This window comes from Cetorhinus maximus, chromosome 21 (assembly GCF_964194155.1).
Source record: "Cetorhinus maximus chromosome 21, sCetMax3.hap1.1, whole genome shotgun sequence".
NCBI lineage: Eukaryota > Metazoa > Chordata > Chondrichthyes > Lamniformes > Cetorhinidae > Cetorhinus > Cetorhinus maximus.
This window is the reverse complement of record NC_135899.1, coordinates 30,771,036-30,794,967: the sequence shown is the minus strand read 5'-3', so window position 1 is coordinate 30,794,967 and position 23,932 is coordinate 30,771,036. Positions and strand designations below refer to the sequence as shown.

At 46.5% G+C, this 23,932-nt stretch overlaps 1 protein-coding gene and 1 pseudogene across 3 annotated transcripts in view; one reads left to right on the top strand and one right to left on the bottom strand.

Moving 5' to 3' along the window:
* The window catches only part of LOC144695817 (class I histocompatibility antigen, F10 alpha chain-like), a 93,453-nt gene extending 90,974 nt beyond the window's left edge, over positions 1-2,479 (top strand). For both annotated transcript variants that reach the window (XM_078566829.1, XM_078566828.1), the window contains one exon: positions 2,054-2,479. In XM_078566829.1, the coding sequence (XP_078422955.1) occupies positions 2,054-2,224 (171 nt within the window). In that variant the 3' untranslated portion in view covers positions 2,225-2,479. The remainder of the gene's footprint in view (positions 1-2,053) is intronic.
* The window catches only part of LOC144695825 (class I histocompatibility antigen, F10 alpha chain-like), a 211,871-nt pseudogene extending 203,080 nt beyond the window's left edge, over positions 1-8,791 (bottom strand). The window contains exons 1-4 of the transcript XR_013580020.1: positions 8,641-8,791; positions 6,142-6,402; positions 5,596-5,871; positions 5,200-5,478 (exon numbers count right to left, since the gene is read on the bottom strand). The product of XR_013580020.1 is annotated as a class I histocompatibility antigen, F10 alpha chain-like (transcript). The remainder of the gene's footprint in view (positions 1-5,199; positions 5,479-5,595; positions 5,872-6,141; positions 6,403-8,640) is intronic.
* Positions 8,792-23,932: the final 15,141 nt, after the last annotated feature.

Genomic DNA, 23,932 nt, shown 5'->3' with positions numbered 1-23,932 from the left:
GGAGTCATACCTCGCACAAAGGAAGATGGTTGTGGTTGTTGAAGGTTAGTCATCTCAATCCAGGACATCACTGCAGGAGTTCCTCAGGGTAGTGTCCTCGGCCCAACCATCTTCAGCTGCTTCATCACGACCTTCCTTCCATCATAAGGTCAGGACTGGGGATGTTCACTGATGATTGCACAATGTTCAGCACCATTCGTGACTCCTCAGATACTGAAGCAGTCCATGTCCAAATGCAACAAGACCTGGACAATATCCAGGCTTGGGCAGAGAAGAGGCAAGTAACATTCGCACCACACAAGTGCCAGCAATGACCATCTCCAACAAGAGAGAATCCAACCATTGCCCCTTGATGTTCAATGGCATTACCATCACTGAATCCCCCACTATCAACATCCTGGGGGGATTTTACCATTGACCAGAAACTGAACTGGACTAGCCATATAAATACTGTGGCTGCAAGAGCAGGTCAGAGCCTGGGAATCGTGTGACGAGTAACTCACCTCCTGACTCCCCAAAGCCTGTCCACCATCTACAAGGCACAAGTCAGGAGTGTGATGGAATACTCCCCACTTGCCTGGATGACTGCAGCTCCCACAACACTCAAGAAGCTTAACACCATCCAGCACAACGCAGCCACTTGATTCGCACCAACTCCACAAACATTCACTCCCTCCACTACTGACGCACAGTAGCAACAGTGTGTACTATCCACAAGGTGCACTGCAGGAACTCACCAAGTCTCCTTAGACGCCACCTTCCATACCCATGACCTCTACCATGCAGAACAAGGGCAGCAGACACATGGGAACCCCACCTCCTGAAAGATGTCCTCCCAAGTGGCACACACCATCCTGACTTGGAAAAATATCCCCGTTTCTTCACTGTCGCTAGGTGAAAATCCTGGAACTCCCTCCCTAACTGCACTGTGGGTGTACCTACACCACATGGACTGCAGCGGTTCAAGAAGGCAGCTCACCACCACCTTCTCAAGGGCAGCTAGGGCTGGGCACTAAATGCTGGCCCAGCCAGTGAAGCCCACATCCCGTGAATGAATAAAGAAAAACTCTCACACTCAAGGACACACATACACACACACTCTAACGAATGTACAGAGCGAGATGTACACACATGGATATAGATACAATATTAGATACACATCAGTAAACACACAGATACACAAACATACATAACTAATATACAGAGAGAGAGATGTACACTCACAGATATAGGTACGCACAGTACACACAAGATACACACACACACTAATGGAGAGGGAGAGATGTGCACAAACAGATATAGATACAAAGTTTGAGACATCAGTGTGCACACAGACACAAATACACATAAACACACACGTACAGTGAAAGAGATGTATAAATACGTATAGCTACAAAGTTAGACATATCCACATACACAAACACAAATTAATGCACAAGGAGATATGTACACAGACGTCTAGATTCATCAGTATACATACACACAGAAAGTCATGTAGACAGGTGCAGGAACAGTGCCCCTTTTTTACAGTTGCAATAGCAGAGGCACATTCAATGTTTGCCATTATTGGACATCATTGCGCTGCAGCCTTGCCCGATGTGCACACACGGCATTGCCATGACAAAACCCAGAAGCTGCTGTATCACACCACACTGCCCTGTTCAACCTCTGAAACTTTCACCAATCTGCCACTGAAAACAGCAGGATGTGGAATTCGAGAATTTGGATTCATTACCCACAAATACAGTTGGTTTTTCCCCAAGAAATGTTCAGAGTGCTTCAGTCAGGTTTAGAACCAGCGCTCATCATTCCAAGCAGGTACGAAGCTAGCAGAACTTTCAGAACAGTGAGTTCAGCCATTTAAAATGTTGAAATGTATTTTATTTGTCAATTGTATATTAATGTTTAGCAAGGCACAAATGGACTACTGGTGGAGAGGAAAATCAGGTTGTTGAATTACTTGGACAGGTGAGGGGTCACTCTCCAACCCTCTCCTGTTAAAGTGTCAGGGATTGTGTTGGTCTCTTACCCATTGCACAACTTTCCCCTGCAGGAAGGACTGACCCTTCCCCTCACTGACCAGATTGTTCCAGAAATCGATGGAATGGAGGATCCCAACATGGATGTGACTGGAGCCAGGCCTCACGGAGAAGCTGAGGAAACTCCGACTGCAGCTGTCGGGGCAGCTGGAGAGCAGCTGGGGGCTGATACATTTGGACATTGAGAGTGAGAAAATCCCTCTCCCTCCCCCAGGAAATCAGACCAAAGAACAGTGTAGATGGAGAGTGAAACAAGTGACATTTTATTTTAACAGCAAATCCCCATTGCAAGACCTTCGAGGTAATCAGTGTTGAACAATGTAAACCTCAGAAAATTGGTCTAAAACATTAAATAACATTTATATTAATGAGCTATTTTTCTACTTTGTAAATTGTTGTAATCTTAAATGTTTCATGTCAATATAAGCTACTTTGAATTATTTAGAATGACTCCAGGATGATGGGTAAATACAACAACAACAGACTCAAATAGAACACCAACAATTTATAATTTACAAATAGAATTCTCATTAAATAAGACAACACAAACATTTCCTCAAAATGTAACAGCAACAAACCCCCCCTCTCTGTGCCTGAGGGTCACTGTCACAAAGGGGCAGGGGGGGAGATAAAGACGTCCACTCTGCAAGAGCTGCCACCCTAATGCCTCCTGCATCTTCCCCGTACCTGTGTCCTGCCCCCTCTTGTGCCAGAGACATGCCCAGCAGCTGATAACTCCTCACTGGGGAGCTGCTGACCAGAAGCTGCATCCATTCGAGGTCCAGCTGCTGTCTCGTGGTCCTGCTCTGTTTCTGTACTCGGAGCTGTCAGGAGTGGCTCTATTGGGGTTATTTGTATCACTGCCGGACCAGCTGTATATAACTCATGTGTTATTGGGCTCTGGTTATGGTGCCTTGCAGCATCCTTCATGTGGGTATAAGGATTGAGATAGGTACCCGTCAATGTGTCAGGAATGCTTTTTATACAAAGGGTCAGTTGATGATAAACACTTGTCTTAAACCCCCTCATCTCCTGTCTGCTCAAGTCCAGGGTGTCAAGGTGTTTGTCATGTGGAGCCACCAGTACATTCCTCAGTTCTGGAATGAACGCCTCTTCCTGCAGAGTGTCAACATGGGGCTCATGTGGTCCATGTGTCACTGAGGAGCACGGAGCAAGTACTTGAAATGTTGGAGGTTCCTCACCACCCGACAGATCAGACCGGTTTATCACACATCCTCCCAGTAACCCCATGGCATCATCTTCATGTCTGTCCTAGTACCTCGCTCAGATCAAGAGGGGCTTGGAGATGGAGAGCAGGTGATCAGAGTATCGTCCCAGACTCGGGACACTCCCCACGTTAACACCCTGAATGTGCAACCTGGGGGCAGGAGAGACAGTGTCACTTCACCTGCCCTCCCACCCAGGGTGCTCACCCTCCTGTTCGTCTGGATGTCACTCCCCTTCCCCGCCCAGCTCAGTTAGTGTCTCACTTCCTTCTGTGACCCGGGGCTCAGTGTCTTCCCCAGGTTCCCTTTCAACCCCCTGGGCTGCTCTCACTGACTCACCAACACTTCCAGCCGCTGTGTCCAAAGACAGCACCTGTCAGGAGAAAACATTTACAATGAGGATTCACCTTCCTTTGTTACATCACAGAAGCTCGTGTGCTCAGACCTGGTTTAAACACCCAACTGCTGACACTCACCTTTCCTCACTCCAATATCTGCTTGGTCACCACTCAGTGAAGTATTACTGATTTCCAGCAGCTGTCTGACCCTCTCTTCATCATCATTCAAATCCTTCAGAAAGACCACTCCACCCGCTGGTAATGAGCACTGCCGGACATTATGACCCATCTCACTCGAAACAGACATGGCAAATAAAGAGCACTTTGTGTGTCTTTGTTGGATTGGGTAAGACTTGTTGGGTAGCTTGGGGACAATTTCACACCCTCACGATGTCGGGTGCAGAGAAGGGATCTTTACAAACACTTAGTGAATGTGTCTCCAAAGGGAACTGAATTTTACCAGCACTTGACATCATCTACCCCTGACCAACCCATAAACCCATTCACGGGATCTTCACTTCATTACCCATTAAATCTTCAATGAACATTTAAATGATAAAAACTGCAAGAACTCTACAAACCCCGTCAGATTGTGTGAACTCATTCCATATCTTTCAACATTGCTGTGTGGACCATGGAACAATGCAGTTAGCAGTCACACTCTCTGTCACCTCCTTCCACACCAAGACACTAACTTTACTCAGTAGCCCACACTTCTCATTACAGAGACACTGGAGACACTTCACCTCCAACTCACTGGCAAATGTGTTGAAGTTTGATTCACCAAAGTTATGACACGTCTTCCTCTCGTCTGTCTTTTGCTCTGTCACCTTCTTGTCTGTAAACAAGTGAATAAACGCTGATGGAAAGCAGTGAATGATGCTGCCATTTGGTATGAACTCACCCAGTTCACATTGAACTGAACCCCAACAACTGCCCATTCCAAGACCTACAAGCTGCTGAGTGAATGAATTAAACCTTTCTTGTGAAATCAGTAAAGAAGAATTCAGACAAGTCAACTACTGACAATTATTTATTAACAACAAACCACAATTATCAGCACTTCTAGTGAAACATTGAGGATATAAATGTGTTTTATCTCCGTAAATATATTTTATTCATAAAGTTTCTAACGGTAAATTAAATAGCTCTTGAAATTTGACATTATTTGAGGTGCAAAACAGGACAGTTTCATTCAATATAGAATGTGACAGTCTGAGGAGCCTCACTACACCCACAGTTACAGTTTATATTGAAGATACTCATTTCATGTCCATCACTCAAACTGAATATTTTACATGGTTTTCAGCCCCTCAGTATAAAATGGCCGGAGGGTCTTAGTCAGTGGTATTTCCCCATTGAGCCTCTGCAGCAGCTGCTCCAAGTTTTAATATGTCCCTCAGCATTAGTCCTGGAACTTGGAATGTGCCATTCTGCAACACTCACTCATCAACAACACTGGGCACTGGGAGAGCAACTAGTTTCAGACAGACCAAAGCACATCCTTCACTCAGTGGACTGCTGCATTATCTTGAATGGTGGAACAGGCTCAAGAAGCGCACACACACACACAGACACACACACACAGTTCCTTACTGCTCTGATAGAACTGGGTCTCTGCCAGGCTGCTGTGTTCAATTTGACAGGAGTATTGATCCTCATCCCCAGCATTTATTTCAATCTCTTTCTGGATCTGATGGGTCCCATCGTGGTTGGGTCGAACCCCCGAGGATAGTGTCTCAGACATTACCTCTCCATCCCTTAGCCAGCTCACCTCGATGTCTACAGGATAAAACCCAGTAACCAGGCAGGAGAGAGTGAGCGGCTTGTACTGACTATTGGGCTCACTTCTGGAGATGAACACTTCAGGCTGAACTGTAATGGGAAAGGGTGAAAACACAAACAATAGACAGACACTGAATGGAATGGGAGAACGCTTTCATAGACCAGTGAAGATAGATCAGGACATGGGAACAAAACTGATATAAATACCTTTCCTTTCGAAATATTCCTTCCCAGCTCAAAAATGTTTCTTCAAATGCTGAACATATACTTCCTGAAGATAGGTTTGGCAGTATTTGTTCCAGGATTTATCAAAATCCCATTTCTCTTTAGTCTTCACTGCAATGTGATTGGTTGTGACCCATCTCATTCTGTCTGGCTCTAAACTAATATAGTCCTTCCCATCAAATCCAAACCGCATCGATCTCTTCATGGAGCCGTCTTCAGTGATCTCAACAGACTGAATCCATTGAAGAGTGTGAATTCCTGTCAGTGACCAAACAAGAATCAATAGTTAATAGGCAATCACAAACTGCCTGATCAGAGGGAAAAGGGGATCTAGTATCAGATAGAAATGGGGGATTATAGTCACAGTCTGATCTGTGAGATGGACTGAGTGGAGTGACCCAGGGGTCAGTGCTGGGAGATGGACTGACTGGAGTGACCCAGGGGTCAGTGCTGGGAGACGGGCTGAGTGGAGTGGCACTGGGTATAATGGGGGACAATCAACAACGAATTTTTACATTGTTATCTTACCGGATGTCTGGTTTGTCATCTTCAGTATTTCATTCAGATTCTCCTTTGCCAGGTTTGAATGTGAGTTCACCAGATCTGTGACATAGTCCCAGAATTTTACATTGAAAGATTCAGCCATGAACTGCTGCCTGGGGATGCACCGACAGACACCACTGTCATAATGACCTGTTTGGACTCCATTGACCATCGCAACAACAGTGACCTCAGGAAAATCTTCAATGCTGGAGGTTACAGTGTATATCACCGTGTGTGAGTTAGTGTCTGTGAAGCAAACAGTTAAAGGGACACTTTAATGAACACCAACATGAGCATCAGAATAATCTCCCTGAACCTGTCTTACTATGCTAATAACAGAAACCTCAGGGATATCAATAATGCCATGAAAATCATTGTAAATGTGTTAGTGCCTGTAAAACAATTAAACAATTAAAGGCAGTGGCTGTGAAAGCGGGTTTTAGTAAACACAGAGATAAAAACAAAAAACTGCGGATGCTGGAAATCCAAAACAAAAACAGAATTACCTGGAAAAACTCAGCAGGTCTGGCAGCATCAGCGGAGAAGAAAAGAGTTGACGTTTCGAGTCCTCATGACCCTTCAACAGAACTGAGTAATATTAGGAGAGGGGTGAAATATAAGATGGTTTAAGGTGGGGGGGTGGGGCGAGAGAAGTTGGGGGGTATTTTCCCACCTATTTCCATTATTTTTAAATCTGTACTTTTAATGCCTGGTTAGTCTTTCCACCCCAACCCCACTAGAGCTTTACCTTGAGTGTCCTGCCATCCATTCTTAATTAGCACATTCGTTTAGATAATATCACCACCTTCAACACCTCTTTGTTCCTTTGCCTGTGACATCTTTTGATTATCTGCTCCTATCACTGCTTGCTTGTCCCTACAACCACCCCACCCCCCCACCAACTTCTCTCCCGCCACCCCGCCCACCTTAAACCAGCTTATATTTCACCCCTCTCCTAGTATTACTCAGTACTGTTGAAGGGTCATGAGGACTGGAAACGTCAACTCTTTTCTTCTCCGCCGATGCTGCCAGACCTGCTGAGTTTTTCCAGGTAATTCTGTTTTTGTTTTAGTAAACACCTTGTCAAACACCAGGAGAGAAATGGACAGCAATGAAGGTGAACAAGGCAAAAGAGAGATACGAAAATACTGATGGAGAGAAGTGCAATACTTCTTTCCCTCTTTGTCCTTTTGTCTATGACATCTTTTGGTTATCTGCACTGGCCCTCTATCTAGCTCTACCTGTCCCACCCCCCACTTAAACCAGCTTATATTTCAGCTCTCTTCTATTTTTACTTAGTTCTGTTGAAGGGTCATTTGGACTCAAAACGTTAACTGTGTTCCTCTCCGCAGATGCTGCAAGACCTGCTAGTTTTTCCAAGTATTTTTGTTTTGTTTTGTAAACAATTAAAGGGGCAGATTAATAAACATTTCCACCCACTACCACCTGATCAAAGTGAGGCCCATCCACACAGGGACAATCTCCAATAATCCACCACTTTATCACAATGTCAGAATCCTGTTTGATATTATAAACAGAATCTGATTAAACTGGGTCAGAATTAGATGCTGCAGCCTCTCAGAACAGGGAGCAAACCCAGAATCAGAGTCATTCAGACACCCGATGGAGTCAGTATGGGCACGTGGGAGAGTCTGGGACACAATCCAGGGGTTAGCGTATTAAACAGAAGATCACTAACCTGGAAAAGTAACCTGTGACACACCCAGTCTATCATTAACCTGGAACAAGAGAACACCTGGAGAGAGATATTGAGGAGACCATCCTGACCAGAGAGTATCTGGAGTGAGGAATTCAGGATAACCTGAGGGCAGGTCTGTTGTTTATCATCATAACCAGGGAACATGTGGTGAGTGAATTCTGGATTGAAATGAAGAGAAACAGGAATATTTGGGAAGATGAAGTGTGATACCATAGTGGGGGGGGACAGTCACTGTATGAACAGTCTGTCAAACAGGGTGATGGACAATCCAGAGCAGGATCTCCACTGTCCCTCACAGAGCTTTTTAATCACCCCTTTATACAGGGTCAGGAGGATGTTGGTGGTCTCAGATAACCTCGCCTGTTCAACCAGGAGGGCATCACAGCTGATCCTGGGGTGGGTTAAACATGGATTATCCTTCTCCTCCCCGTAGTGTTTTGAAGAGTTTAGACCGGGAGTGATGAAACTGTTTTCCTTCTCCCAATCGATGTGAAAATTAAGAGTGTCCATATGAAGCATTTTCCATTTGCTCCAAGCTTCTCTGCTCTCGGTGTTTCTACATCCTGCTGTCAGGAGAGCTGGACACAAATCCCATCAGAGTCTTACAGACTGTGCTGACTTCAATGGTGTAAAATATCAGGCTGGCTGTATAACAGACGGCTGATCAAACATCACCCATTTCAAACTCTCACCAAAACATTCCAATTCACCCAGAGAGAGAGAGAGAGTGAGAGTGAGAATGGAGGGCTGAATTCTGTACTTACCGGGAGAGACCCAGGAAATACACAGGGAGATGGAGAAAAGGATCAGCAACATTCTGGGAATCCACTGTCCCTGTTCCAATCAGGGACTGGGAATGAAACACTCTGAGGGGGAAACTAATACTGTTTATAAACTGGGGAGAAACAACAAAATAAACAACAAGTCGAGAGACTTCATTTGACTGTTTGACTTGAAGTTTGATCATTTCATGAACGCAAACCACAAAATCGGTGAATGATTGGTTAATCTTAGAAAATTATCCATTAAATAAATAATCAATTATTTGTCACCAGTCGCCGGGTGGATCAAAGTGAGACAGGCTAAGAGTGAGATTGAAGAGTGCTCGTCCAGCAGCTCCAGTGTAAAGAGAGGAGACACTGGGCTCTCCCACCCACTCACAGAAAACACATTGACACGAGTCCCACTCCCCTGGGAACTGTTACACTGGCTCTGGACAGACTGGAGTTATACCACAAAAGTTACAGTCAGACACTCGGTTTAATTTAGTGACCATCACACAGAGAAACCATAGGGAAACTCACTGAGCAGGAGGAGTGAGGGGAGGGAGTCAAACTAACAGGAGGAGAGTGAGAGGAGAGATTAAAACTAAGAGGAGGTGAATAAGGGGAGGGAGTCAAACTAACAGGAGGAGGACAGTGAGGGGAGGTAGTCTGTTGTAGGGTGGCTGAGTTGGTACTATTAGTGATAGAGTTGAAATGCAGATATTTCTTGGGTGGAAACATTAAATTTATTTATAACATACTCAGTAGTGACTACACGTGTGCTTTCAACTCCAACTCTATCTCTGCACTGACAGCTGAGGTGGCCCCTGCTACTCTCCTAAACAAAAACAAAAACAGAACTGGAAAAACTCAGCAGGTCTGGCAGCATTGGTTGCTCCCAATGCGGTCTCCTCTACATTGGAGAGACCAAACGCAAACTGGGCGACCGCTTTGCAGAACACCTGCGGTCTGTCCGCAAGAAAGACCCAAACCTCCCTGTCGCTTGCCATTTTAACACTCCACCCTGCTCTCTTGCCCACATGTCTGTCCTTGGCTTGCTGCATTGTTCCAGTCAAGCCCAACGCAAACTGGAGGAACAGCACCTCATCTTCCGACTAGGCACTTTACAGCCTTCCGGGCTGAATATTGAATTCAACAACTTTAGATCTTAAACTCCCTCCCCCCATCCCCACCCCGTTTCTTCCCTCTCCCTTTTGTTTTTTTCAATAATTTATATAGATTTTTCTTGTCCCACCTATTTCCATTATTTTTAAATCTACAACTAATACCTTGTCAATCTTTCCACCCCACCCCCACTAGAGCTGTACCTTGTGTGTCCTGCCATCCATTCTTAATTAGCACATTCTCTTAGATAATATCACCACCTTCAACACCTCTTTGATCCTTTTGTCTGTGACATCTTTTGATTCTCCGTTCCTATCACTGCTTGCTTGTCCCTACAACCACCCCACCTTCAACTTCTCTCCCCCCACCCCACCCCCCACCTTAAACCAGCTTATATTTCACCCCTCTCCTAACTACACTCAGTTCTGTTGAAGGGTCATTGGACTCGAAACGTCAACTCTTTTCTTCTCCACCGATGCTGCCAGACCTGCTGAGTTTTTCCAGTTCTGTTTTTGTTTTTGTTTTGGATTTCCAGCATCCGCAGTAGTTTTTTGTTTTTATCCCTGCTACTCTCCTATTGCTTACTACAGATCATGTGATCTTCTTTAACTAGTATTATTCTTAAAGGTATATTATACATGAAATAAAACCATAATTACTACCTTCCTCCCCCTTTAACTCAACTACACCTGTCATATCTACAAGTACATATTTTTCAAGACAACATAATATTTACACTGGGTGAGGAATTTACAAGTTCAGTCTTTCAGGTGGTTTCCTGATACGTGTGGAACGTTACAGCTCCACAACTTCAGATTCTTTGTCAGGAACCTCCTTTTCCGGAGTTGCCTGAACATCAGGTGCTTCGTTGGGCACTTGCATTTCTTACAGGAACATCAGACATGTCAGTCCTGGGTTGAATATTCTCAACAGGAAATGCAGACCCGGTCATGATCACTGGTGGAACCAAACTTTGGTGATTTGTCTCCGTCTTCCTTAAATGGTCCACATGTTTACAGAAGATCCGGCCTTTCACCTCCACATGGTAAGATAGAGGTCCAGTCACCGCGCTTATTTCACCTGGTAACCACCTTGGTCCTTCCCTGAAGTTATTTACGTATACCGTCTCTCTCAGGGTAAATTTCCTCTCGTGACTATGCCAACAGTGTCTAGTTTTCTGGCTTCCTTGACTCCTTTCCACCTTCCCCTCTAAATTCGACATTATTAAGCTCAATCTCGTCCTGAGACAGCATTTCAACAATAACTCCACAGGTGTGACACCTATTGTCATGTGACGGGTGGCCCTGTAATGAAAAAGAGAGCGTGCCAGCTTGGTTGCCAAGGAATCTCCAGTTAGCATTTTCATGCCTGCCTGGAACGTTTGAACCACCTTTGCGGCCAGTCAGTTTGAGGAAGGGTGGTACGTTGCAGTTTTCTCATGAGTGATACCGTTGAGGCTGATAAACCATTGAAACTCAACACTCATAAATGCCGTGCCATTATTGGAAACGACTACTTCTGGTAGTCTGTAAATGGCAAAACTCTGACGTAGTTTCTCAACTGTAGCACCCGACGTTGGTGTCTTCACTTCATACATGTCCAACCATTTTGAATGGGCACCAACAATGAGCAGAAACATTGTTCCCAGGAAAGGTCCAATGTAGTCAATGTGTAACCGCACCCAAGATCTACCTGGCCACTCCCAGGGGTGTGACAGAGCTGTCAATGTCAACTTTTGCAGTTGCTGACATTGCACACAGTGCTTTACTAAACTCTCTATTTTGCCATCCATCCCAGGCCACCATAGATAGCTGCATACTATGGTCTTCATTTGGGAAATTCCTGGATGGGCACTGTGTAGTTAAAGTAAAAGTAGTTCCCTTCCCTTTGAAGGAATCATCACTTGAGTTCCCCACAATAAGATGCCATCCTGGCTGGTTATTACATGTCTTCTGTTGAAGTACGGTTTCATTTCATCAGATACGGGCTCCTGTGACCAACCATGATAATTACTACAGAGTCAAACTAACAGGAGGAGAGTGAGGGGAGGGAGTCAAACTAACAGGAGCAGAGTGAGGGGTGGTGTAGTAATTGTGGTTTTATTGAGTGTGCAATGTACTTTTGAGAATAATATTCATTAAGGAAGATCACATGATCAGTAGTATCCAATAGGAGAGTAGCATGGGAAAACTCAGTGCAGAGATAGACACTGAGTTGAAAGCACACATGTAGTTGCTACTGAGTATATTGTAAATAAACTTAATATTTCTACCCAAGAAGTGTCTGCAGATCAACTCTATCATTAATAGTACAACTCAGCAACCCTACAACAAACTGGCAATGAGGATATAACAGGATTGAACAGAAGAAATCAAGTTAGAAAGAAATCAGCACTGTACCTCGCCCAGTGATTGTGAGTAGCCAGCTCTGTTAGAATTGAAGAAATTATCCCCTCTCAAAGTGCCACAATTTTGGAGAACTGATCCTTTTGAACCAGCCACAGGTGATTGGCCTCAATACATAGAACGCCTCACGTTCTTTTCTCAAGAAAGCGAGATTATGGGGGCAAGAGAAGAGGCAAGCAATCCTCTTGAGCACTTTTGGGAGCAAAGCCTACAGACTGATTCAAAGTTTGACCACACCCAGTGCCCTAGATTTGAAAAACGTTGATGAATTTGTGGACCTTGTAAAGGGTCAGTTTCACTCCGAGCCCTCAGTCACGATGCAGAGGTTCAGGTTTAATTCACAAAATAGAACCCTGGATGAGACAATTTCATGCTTTGTGGCAAATTTGAAGCAGCTAATGGGACAGTGAGTTCGGTGTGAGACTCTGAACAACATGCTCAGAGATCATTTAGTGTCTGATGTGAAAGAGGACACTATTCAGAAAAGATTATTGTCCAAAGTGAATCTGGATTTCAAGAAGGAGCTAGAGATAGTGCTGGCCATGGAAAGTGCAGAAAGAGATTCAAAAGCAATACAGAGTACACAAAACGGCACTGTCCTCCACATCAGGTTGGAAACTTCAACTGAAAGAGGTGCGAAGGAGTGAGACTCTGTCGAGAGGCAGGAAACAGCCCCCGCCAGCTGAAGAATAAAGAAAAATAACTTAGCTGCAAAATTGAAGAATAATTTTAATAGACATGGAAACAATCAGTCTTATAGCGATTGTCTGTTTAAAAAATTCAAATGGCATGGACATATGATAAAGTGAAAGTAAATGGCAAACCTTTTAGAATGGAAGTGGACACGGGAGTTTCCACTACTGTAACTGGGGGACATACCTTTAGATAATTGAATAATAGTAAACATCAACTAAGTTAGAAGAAACAGATGCCAAACTAAAGACATATATGGCTGAAGACATTAAAGTAAAAGGCATAAGCAGAATAACAGTCTATTATGGAAGCTGATCAGCAAAGCTACCAGTGTTGGTATTGAGAGGCAGAGGACCAAGTCTTCTGGGGCAAAATTGGCTAAGGGAAATCAACCTTGGTTGTCCACTGGGATTCCAAAAGGAAGCTGGAAGCATCCCTGTTCTGGAAAAGGAGTGGGTAAGGAGTCAACAACCTGAAGAAATGCAGACTGCCTTAAGCAAAAACCTGGAAGAACAGCAGAAGAAACTCAAAGAGACCCTGCTTGATGACAGAGTTCAAGACGAAGTGAGCAACCTTCGCAGAGAAAGAAAACCTGTTGAAAGACCTTCACACACTACAAGATTCCCTCAACTATCAAGATCTCTGAAGGCAGAGGGGCATGTTAGTGGGGTGGTGAAAAAGGCATATGGGACACTTTCCTTTATCAATCGAGGCATAGATTACAAAAGTAGGGATATCATGTTGGAGTTGTATAGAACCTTGGTGAGGCCACAGCTGGAGTACTGTGAGCAGTTCTGGTCGCCACATTATAGGGAGGATGTGATTGCACTGGAGGGGGTGCAGAGGAGACTCACCAGGATGTTGCCTGGGATGAAACATTTAAGTTATGGGGAGAGGTTGGATAGACTTGCGTTGTTTTCGTTGGAGCAGAGAATACTGAGGGGGCGACCTGATCGAGGTGTACAAGATTATGAGGGGCATCAACAGGGCAGATAGGGAGCAGCTGTTCCTCTTAGTTGAAGGGTCAGTCACGAGGGGACACAAGTTCAAGGTGAGGGGCAGGAGGTTTAGGGGGGATGTGAGGAAAAACTTTTTTACCCAGAGGGTGGTGACGGTCTGGAATGCGCTGCCTGGGAGGCTGGTGGAGGCGGGTTGCCTCACATCCTTTAAAAATACCTGGATGAGCACTTGGCACCTCATAACATACAAGGCTATGGGCCAAGTGCTGGTAAATGGGATTAGGTAGGTAGGTCAGGTGTTTCTCATATGTCGGTGCAGACTCGATGGGCCGAAGGGTCTCTTCTGCACTGTGTGATTCTGTGAAGTCAAAGGTTGTACCTCTGGAACAGTATGAAGAGAAACAGAGAGAAATCAGCATCTCTCTGAACAAGCTGAAGGATGAGTCGGCAGAGAAGACACAACAATGTTCAATTGTCCAGGAAGCAGCCAACAAATACAAAAAAGAGACAGAAGAGCTGAAGAATCAGCTAAATGAAGCCAAAAAGAGGCTTTGGAAGCAAAGGTTGCTGAATTTTCCAAGAAGCAGACAGATAATGAAATTTTGGGAGACTCAGCCACTGAGCTCAGACAAGTTGAGACTGCATCTGAGAGAAGTTTAGCCAGTAGTGAAGTCATAAAGAAGGCTGAGGTTAAAGTCCTCGCTAGAGAAAAGAAAAGTGCAAGTTCCTAGTGAGGGAGTTAATCTAATTGGGTCACCGGGTAGACTCACGGGACCTCCACCTGGCTGAGGAGAAAGTGAGGGCCATAAGAGAGGCACCTGCTCCAAAGAACGCTTCAGAGCTCAAATCATTCCCAGGAATGATCAACTATTATGGGTGGTTCTTACCAAATTTGTCTACAGTGCTGGTCCCCTTGCATTCTCTACTCAAAAAGAACCAACCTTGGTCTTGGAGGTGGCCCAGAAAGAAGCTTTCATAGAGGTGAAATAATTGTTGCTCTTGTCCAGTTTAATAGTGCATTACAACCAGACAAAAGAATTGGTGCTGACATGTGACGCACCTCCCTACGGAGTGGGAGCAGTGCTCTCTCATCAGATGGACGACAGCACGGAGTGGCCCATCGGTTACGTATCAAGAACACCCACCACAGTGGAAAAGGGATACTTGCATATAGAAAAAGAAGAACTGTCCATCATCTTTGGTGTCAAGAAATTTCACCAGTACGTACAGAGCCGCCACAAGTGCTACATGGTTGGTCACAGGAGCCCATATCTGACAAAATGAAACCGTACTTCAACAGAAGACATGAAATAATCAGCCAGGATGGCATCTTATTGTAGGGTCCACGAGTGATGATTTCTCCAAAGGGAAGGGAGCCACTTTTAATTGAACTACACAGTGCCCATCCAGGAATTTCCCAAATGAAGACCATAGTACGCAGCTATCTGTGGTGGCCTGGGATGGATGGCAAAATAGAGAGTTTAGTAAAGCACTGTGTGCAATGTCAGCAACTGCAAAAGCTGCCAGTGACAGCTCTGTCACACCCATGGGAGTGGCTAGTTAGACCCTGGGTGTGGTTACACATTGACTACGTTGGACCTTTCTTGGGAAAAATGCTTCTGCTCATTGTCGATACCCATTCAAAATGGTTGGATGTACATGAGATGAAGTCACCAATATCAGGCGCTACAATTGAGAATCTACATCAGAGTTTTGCCATTCATGGACTACCAGAAGTAGTCATTTCCAATAATGGCACGGCATTTACAAGTGCTGAGTTTCAACAGTTTATCAGCCTCAACGGTATCACTCATGAGAAAACTGCACCGTACCACTCTTCCTCAAACTGACTGGCCGCAAAGGTGGTTCAAACTTTCCAGGCAGGCATGAAAATGCTAACTGGAGATTCCTTGGTAGCCAAGCTGGCACGCTCTCTTTTTCATTACAGGACTACCCATCACATGACAATAGGTGTCACACCTGCAGAGTTATTTTTGAAACAAAATTGAGCTTAATAATGTCGAATTTAGAGGGGAAGGTGGAAAGGAGTCAAGGAAGCCAGAAAACTAGACACGACTGGCATGGTCGCGAGAGGAAATTTACCGTGGGAGAACCGGTATACATGAAAAATTTCAGGGAAGGACCAAAGCGGTTACCGGGTGAAATAAGTGCAGTGACTGGATCTCTATTTTACCACGTGGAGGTGGAAGGCCGGAACATCCATAACCTGGGGACCATTTAAGGGAGAGAGAGGCAAATCACCAAGATTTGGTTCCACCAGTCATCATGACCGGGTCTGTGTTTCCTGTTGAGGATACTCAACCCAGGACTAACATGTCTGATGTTCCTGTAAGAGTTGAGGATACAGAACTGCAAGTGCCCACTGAAGCACCTGATGTTCAGGCAACTCCGGAAAAGGAGGTTCTGGACAAAGAATCTGAAGTTGTGGAGCTGTAACGTTCCACACGTACCAGGAAACCGCCTGAAAGACTGAACTTGTAAATTCCTCACCCAGTGTAAATATTATGTTACCTGAAAAATAATTACTTGTCGATATGACAGGTGTAGCTGAGTAAAGGGGGAGGAAGGTAGTAATTATGGTTTTATTTAGTGTGCAATGTACCTTTAAGAATAGGATTTGTTAAGGAAGATCATGTGATCTGTCATAACCAATAGGAGAGTAGCAGGGGCTACCTCAGCAGCCAGTGTAGAGTTGGAGTTGAAAGATGTGTAGTTGCTGCTCAGTATATTGTAAAACTTAATGTTTCCACCCAATAAGTGTGTGCAGATCAATTCTATCATCAATAGTACAACCCAGCCACACTACAACAGGGGAAGTGAAACTAACAGGAGGAGTGTCAGGGGAGGGAGTCTACTGGATTCTCTGCACACGACTCATTCTAGAACCCCCACACTGGGCTCTCTGTACATGACCCACTCCATGAGCCCTCACACCGAGCTCTCTCTACAGGACTTACTCCACAGGACCCACTCCATGAACCCCCTCACTGGGCTCTCTGCACTCGACCCAAGTCCTGTTCCTCAGTTACCCCTGTGCTCTTTGACCTCCATTGGTTCCCAGTCAAGCAACACCTCAATTTTGAAATTCCAATCTGTCCACAGCCTTGCCCCTCCCTATTTCTGTAATCTCCTCCAGCCCCACATCCCTGTGAGATATCTGTGCTCCTCTAATGCTGACACTGTGAGCATCAGGAATTATAATCACCCACAATGGGGGCTGTGCCTTCAGCAGCCTCGGCCCTTAGATCTGGAATTCCCTCCCTCCACCTCTCAGCCTCTCTGTAAAACATTCCTTAAAAGCTGCATCCCTTAAAAAGCTCGTGGGCATTGACCTGTGTGGCTCAGGGTCATCCTTTGTTTTATAATGTTCCCCTGAAGCGTCTTGGGGACGTTTCATTCGGTGAAAGGCGCTATATAAATATAAGTTGTTGTTTTCTTACACCCAAACTCTTAACCTGTCTCAGTTTGATCTTCCTGGTAACTGGTGACTAGTGACTGTTTATCCATTTAATTGGGTATTTTTCTGAAACTAACCAATCATTCACCCTCTGGTTCTATAATCAGGAAATTATCAAAGTGCAAGTTAAACAGCAAAATGGATCCTCGATAAACTTGTTATTTTTGTTGTTTTTCCCCAGTCTATAAACAGTATTAGTTTCTCCCTCAGAGTGTTTCATTCCCAGTCCCTGATTGGAACAGGGACAGTGGATTCCCAGAATGTTGCTGATCCTTTTCTCCATCTCCCTGTGTATTTCCTGGGTCTCTCCCGGTAAGTACAGAATTCAGCCCTCCATTCTCACTCTCACTCTCTCTCTCTCTGGGGTTAATTGGAATGTTTTGGTGAGAGTTTAAAATGGGTGATGTTTGATCAGCCGCCTGTTATACAGCCAGCCTGATATTTTACACCATTGAAGTCAGCACAGTCTGTAAGACTCTGATGGGATTTGTGTCCAGCTCTCCTGACAGCAGGATGTAGAAACACGATCGGCTGATTCCTGGGATGAAGGGGTTGACTTATGAGCGCAGGTTGGGCCTGTGTCCATTGGAGTTTAGAAGAATGAGAGGTAAACTTACTGAAATATAAGATCCTGAGGGGACTTGACAGGGTGGATGCTGAGACGAAGTTTCTCCTTATGAGATGGCCCAGAACTAGGGGACACAATTTATAAATAAGGGGTCTCCCAGTTAGGACTGAGATGACGAGAAAGTTTTTTCTCAGAGGGTCATGAGTCTGTAACGCATCACCAGAGAGCAGTAGAGGCAGGGTCATTGAATGCTGAGTTAGATAGCTTCTTGACAAGGGAGTCAAAGAGTATACGGGGTAGGCAGGAAATTGGAGCCACAGTCAGATCAGCCATGACCTTATCAAGTGGCAGAGCAGGCACGAGGGGCTGAATGGGCTAAGCCTGCTCCAAATTTGTATGTGCGTAATACCGAGATCAGAGAAGTTGGGAACAAATGGAAAATGGTCCAAATGGACAATTTTAATTTTCACATTGATTGAGAGAAGCCAAAGACCACAGACTGTGAAGACAGTGAATTTCTATAGTCTTTTCTGGACAGTTTTCAATACGTTTTTGAAAGTGACAAGGGAACTGGCTGAAATCGATTTAGTAATGAGGAAATGAACCGCAATTAATTTAAATCATGACAGTAAGGGAACAACTTGCAAACAGTGAACATCGCATGTTAGAGTTTAACATTAAGTTTGAGGTGGAGAAAAATCACACCAACCATGTATTAAACTGAAGAAAGGCTGAGACTTTGAAGAATGGGAATTAAGCTGAACCTGTGAGCCTGAGCTGAGCTGTCACGGATGGAGCGACAGAGAAACAGTGGGAGGTATTGAAAAGGAGTGTTTAGTACAACACAAGACTGAAATATTCCCCAAAAGAGCAATAATTTCACTTATGCAGCCAGGTGACTGAAGTCCAGATGTGGGACATGACACAGTATAAAAACCCGAGGAAGTGGTTAACACAGATACAGGGACAGGTGGGAATGTGGAAGGTTCTGATAAAGAGTGTGAGTAAGAAAGGAACAGAAAGATTATACTGAGAGCTTAAAGAAGAGAAAAAGTTCGGGTTATCTAGAGGCAAATGGTAAAAGTCTGTGGAAACATGTAAGGAGTGAGTGGCTCGGGTAGGTGTGGGGCCATTATAGGCAACGCTGCAGATAACATGGAAGAATTATTAACCAAGGACACCCCACAGTCCTTCACAGCCAATGAGGTAATAAGAACATAACATAAGAACTAGGAGCAGGAGTAGACAATTCAGCCCCTCGAGCCTGCCCCGCCATTCAATACGATCATGGCTGATCCCATTTCGGCCTCAACTCCAATTTCCCGCTCTCTCCCCATAACCTTTCAACCCGTTACTAATTAAAAATCTGTCTACCTCCTCCTTAAATTTATTCAGCGTCCCGGCATCCACTGCACTCTGATGTAGTGAATTCCACAGATTCACGACCCTTTGAGAAAAGTAATTCCTCCTCATCTCTGATTTAAATCTACCGCCCCTTACCCTAAAACTATGGCCTCTTGTTCTAGAATGCCCCACAAGAGGAAACATCCGCTCCACGTCTACTTTGTCTATTCCCTTTTAGCATCTTACATACCTCAATTAGATCTCCTCTCATCCTTCTAAACTCTAGCGAGTATAGGCCTAAACTGCTCAATCTCTCCTCCTAAGACGAGCCCCGCATCTCTGGAATCAATCTAGTGAACCTCCTCTGAATCGCCTCCAATGCAACTACATCCTTCCTCAAGTAAGGAGACCAAAACTGTGCACAGTACTCCAGGTGCGGTCTTGCCAATGCCTTGTTTGAATGTAATTTGTGAAGTGTAGACACTGTTGAAACCTGGGAATCGCAGCAGCCAATTCATGCATAGCAAGATCCCATGGACAGCACTTTTATAATGACCAAACAGTCTGTATTGCTGATGTTGGTCCAGGGATCAACATTAACTAAGGTCAAAGGATATAAGGCCCCTGCTCACCTTTGAAATACCACCCCAGGATCTTTTAAGTCCACCTCAGAGGGCAGAAGGGGCCTGGGTTAAATGTCGCATTTGAAGGAATGCCCCTCAGAACCAACTTCTGACAGTGCAGCCCTCCCCCAGCACTGGCCCCACCAACAGTGCAGCACTCGCTCAGTGTACTGAGTCAGGCTAGTTTATACACTGTAACCTCTGGAACGGGTCACGAGCCCACAACCTTCTGCCTCAGCGGTGAGAGTGTTACTAGTCCTCCGTTATGGCTGGTCCTCGACTCGCAGGTGATGTCTATCAAGGTGACGGGTTTCTGCCCTGGGTTTTAGCAGTGAGCCATGCCTGGAAGTGACGTTTCAGCTAGAATACCCCCTCTTTAGATGGAGAGATATTTCTAAGGCAAGGGGTTTCAAGGATGATGGGGCAATGGCAGGTCATTGACTGCCTCCTGTTCCTGTATTCCTAAAGCAGTGGGAAAATATCCTCTGGTCTCGGAGTCAAAACTATTCATGACATTTCAGAATGATCCTGGAGCAAAGATAACCTTTAACTTCCCTTCTCCATAATCTCCTTGGACCCCTCTCCAGGTGCCCCCTCTATTTTCACCAACAGCAACATGCAAGGAGCTCATGGACATTCTTGTGATGAATATTGAGTCTACCCGATCAGTTGCTTCTGCCACCACCCCCCACCAAACACACACATACCACCCGCCCCAGCCCTCACTCCTCGTTCAGTCCTTTAGCACGAGCCTTGACTATTCCGAAACATTCCTGGCTAGTCTCCCACATCCCATGCTACGTAAACTGGAGATGATCCAATACTCTGCTGCCCGTATCCTAACTTGCACTCCGTTCCCCAGTCACCCCTGCATTGTCTCCCGGTTGATCCACACCTCGATTAAGTTCAGATCCTTGTTTCCAAATCTCTCCATGGCCTCGGTCCTCCCTATCTTTAATCTCCAAACTCACAGCCTTCTGAGATGTCTGCGCTCCTCCAATTCTGGTCTCCTGAACATCCCTGATATTAATTCCGCCATCATTGGTGGCCGTGCCTTTGGTTGTCCAGGCCCTAAACTCTGTAATCCCCACCTTAATCTCTCCACTTCTCACTCTTCCTTTAGGGTGTTATGTAAAGCCCTACCGCATTGACCAAGTTATTGGTCACCTGCCCCAATATCTTATGTGGCTCGGTTTCAAATTTTGACTGATAACAGACCTGTGTAGCACTGTGAGACATTTTACTATTTTTAAGGTGCCATACAAATGCAGGTTGTTGTTACTGTAGTGTTTTTCATTTCATGAAAGTGTTCATGGTTTCGTGCCACTGCATTCAGCATTCACCTCAAAAGGACACAGGGTGCAAGTGCTGTCAGGGCAGAGGAGCAAGGATTACAGAGAGAGTAAAGCTGCCTCTACGCTACCCCATCAAACACTCCGGCATCCGGCCCACAGACTGCGGGTTGGACAACTGATCGATACTGTCCCCATCAAACACTCCCAGGGCAGGTACAGCGCGGGGTTAGATACAGAGTAAAGCTCCCTCTACACTGTCCCCATCAAACACTCCCAGGGCAGGTACAGCGCGGGGTTAGATACAGAGTAAAACTCCCTCTGCACTTTCCCCATCAAACACTCCCAGGACAGGTACAGTACGGGGTTAGATACAGAGTAAAGCTCCCTCTACACTGTCCCATCAAACACTCCCAGGACAGGTACAGCACAGGGTTAGATACAGAGTAAAACTCCCTCTACACTGTCCCCATCAAACACTCCCATGACAGGTACAGCACGGGTTAGATACTGAGTAAAACTTCTTCTACACTGTCCCCATCAAACACTCCCAGGACAGGTACAGCACAGGGTTAGATACAGAGTAAAACTCCCTCTGCACTTTCCCCATCAAACACTCCCAGGACAGGTACAGTACGGGGTTAGATACAGAGTAAAGCTCCCTCTACACTGTCCCATCAAACACTCCCAGGACAGGTACAGCACAGGGTTAGATACAGAGTAAAACTCCCTCTACACTGTCCCCATCATACACTCCCACGACAGGTACAGCACGGGTTAGATACTGAGTAAAACTTCTTCTACACTGTCCCCATCAAACACTCCCAGGACAGGTACAGCACGGGTTAGATACTGAGTAAAACTCCCTCCACACTGTCCTCATCAAACACTCCCAGGACAGGTACAGCACAGGGTCAGATACAGAGTAAAGCTCTCCTCCTTTTCCCATCCCATTTTATCAAGACCTCTCATTCTCCCCTCCATCTCTCTTTCCACTCCCAACTCCCCCTCATCTTCCTCCAGCTTTTATCCACTCTCTCACCTGCCCCCTCCACTCTCCACCACTCCCACTCCCCTACTCTATAATTCCCTCATACCCTCTCCTCTCCTCCATTCCACCATTCCCTTTTTCCTCCTATTTCTTCTCCACTTGCTGTCACTGGTCCTTTGGTTCAAGCTGGTTTATTTTCAAACAGCTCCTCAGTGCTGCTGACTTCCAAGTAGCTTCCTTACAAAGTGTTCCAGCTGTATCTCTTTATTCCATTTCAATGGGATAATCAATGCCCATCACCTGTTTAACTAACAATTGTCTTTAACAGGGCGATTGCCTCTCTGTAGGCACTTCGTTCCTCTGTCCATTCCTCCTTCTCCCCTCTCCAGCCCCTACCCCTCCGACCCCTAACCCCTCTGACCCCTACCCCTCATCCTACCTCCACTCCCTGTCACCACCCCAATCACCTTCCGCCCCCCTCGCTCCCTTCCCTCCCCCTCTCTCCCTTTCACCCTTTCTCCCATTCCCCACTCCCTCCTGCCTCTCTCTCCCTCCCTCCTCCCCCTCTCTCCCCGTCCTGCCATCTCCCATTTTCCCCCTTTCTCCTCCTTGCCCCCTCACTCTCCCTCTCCTCTCGCACCCCTTTCAAACCTCCCCTCTTCTACCCTCCCCTCCACCCTCTCTCCCCTCCCGTTTCCTCCCTCCCCCTCTAATCTCACTCCCCCCCTAATCTCCCCTCTTCTACTCTCCCCCTCTATCCCGTCCCCCTGCACCCACTCCATCCCTTCTCCCTCCCCCTCTATCCCCACCACTGCTATTCCCTCCCCCTCTAGCCCCATCACTTCTAACCCCTCCCTCTCTATCCCACAACCCCTCCCCCTCTATCCCTTTCCCTCCCCTCTATAACCCTCTCCCTCCCCCTCCCCCTTTCTCCCCCTCCCACTTCTCCACACGCCCCCCCTTCTCCACCTCCCCCCTCCCCCTCCCTCTCGCCCTTCTCCCCCTTCTCGCCCTCCCTCTCCTCCTTCTCCCCTCCCCTCTCCCCTTTTCCCCCTCCCTCTCCCCCTTCTCCCCCACTCCCTCTCCCCCTTCTCCCCTCTCCCTCTCGCCCTTCTCCCACCTCCCTCTCACCCTTCTCCCCCTCACTCTCCCACTTCTTCCCCCTCCCTCTCGCCCATCTCCCCCTCCATCTCGTCCTTCTCCCCTCCCTCTCGCCCATCAGCCCCCTCCCCTCTCACCCTTCTCCCTCTCACACTTCTTCCCCCTCCCTCTCCCCCTTCTCCCCCTCCCTCTCCCCCTTCTCCCCCTCCCTCTCCCCTCCCACCTCCCTCTCCCCCTTCTCCCCCTCCCTCTCCCCCTTCTCCCCCTCCCTCTCGCCCATCACCCCCCTCCCTCTCACCCTTCTCCCTCTCCCACTTCTTCCCCCCTCCCTCTCCCCCTTCTCCCCCTCCTCACCCCCTTCGCCCCCTCCCTCTCCCGCTTCTCCCCCCTCCCACTCCCCTTCTCCCCCTCCCTCTCCCGCTTCTCCCCCCTCCCTCTCCCCCTTCTCCCCCTTCCTCTCCTCCTTTTCCCCCCTCCCTCTCCCCCATCTATCCCCTCCCTCTCCTCTTTCTCACCCCTCCCTCGACCCGTTCTCGCCCCCCCTCGACCCGTTCTCGCCCCCCTCGACCCGTTCTCATCCCTCCCTCTCCCCTTCCCTCCACCTCCTTCCTCCCTCCACCTCCCTCTTCCCCTTCCCTCCCTCCCCTGCCCTCTTTCTCAACCCTCCCTCTTTGTTCCCTCCTTCCCCCTCCCTCTTTCTCCCCCTCCCTCCC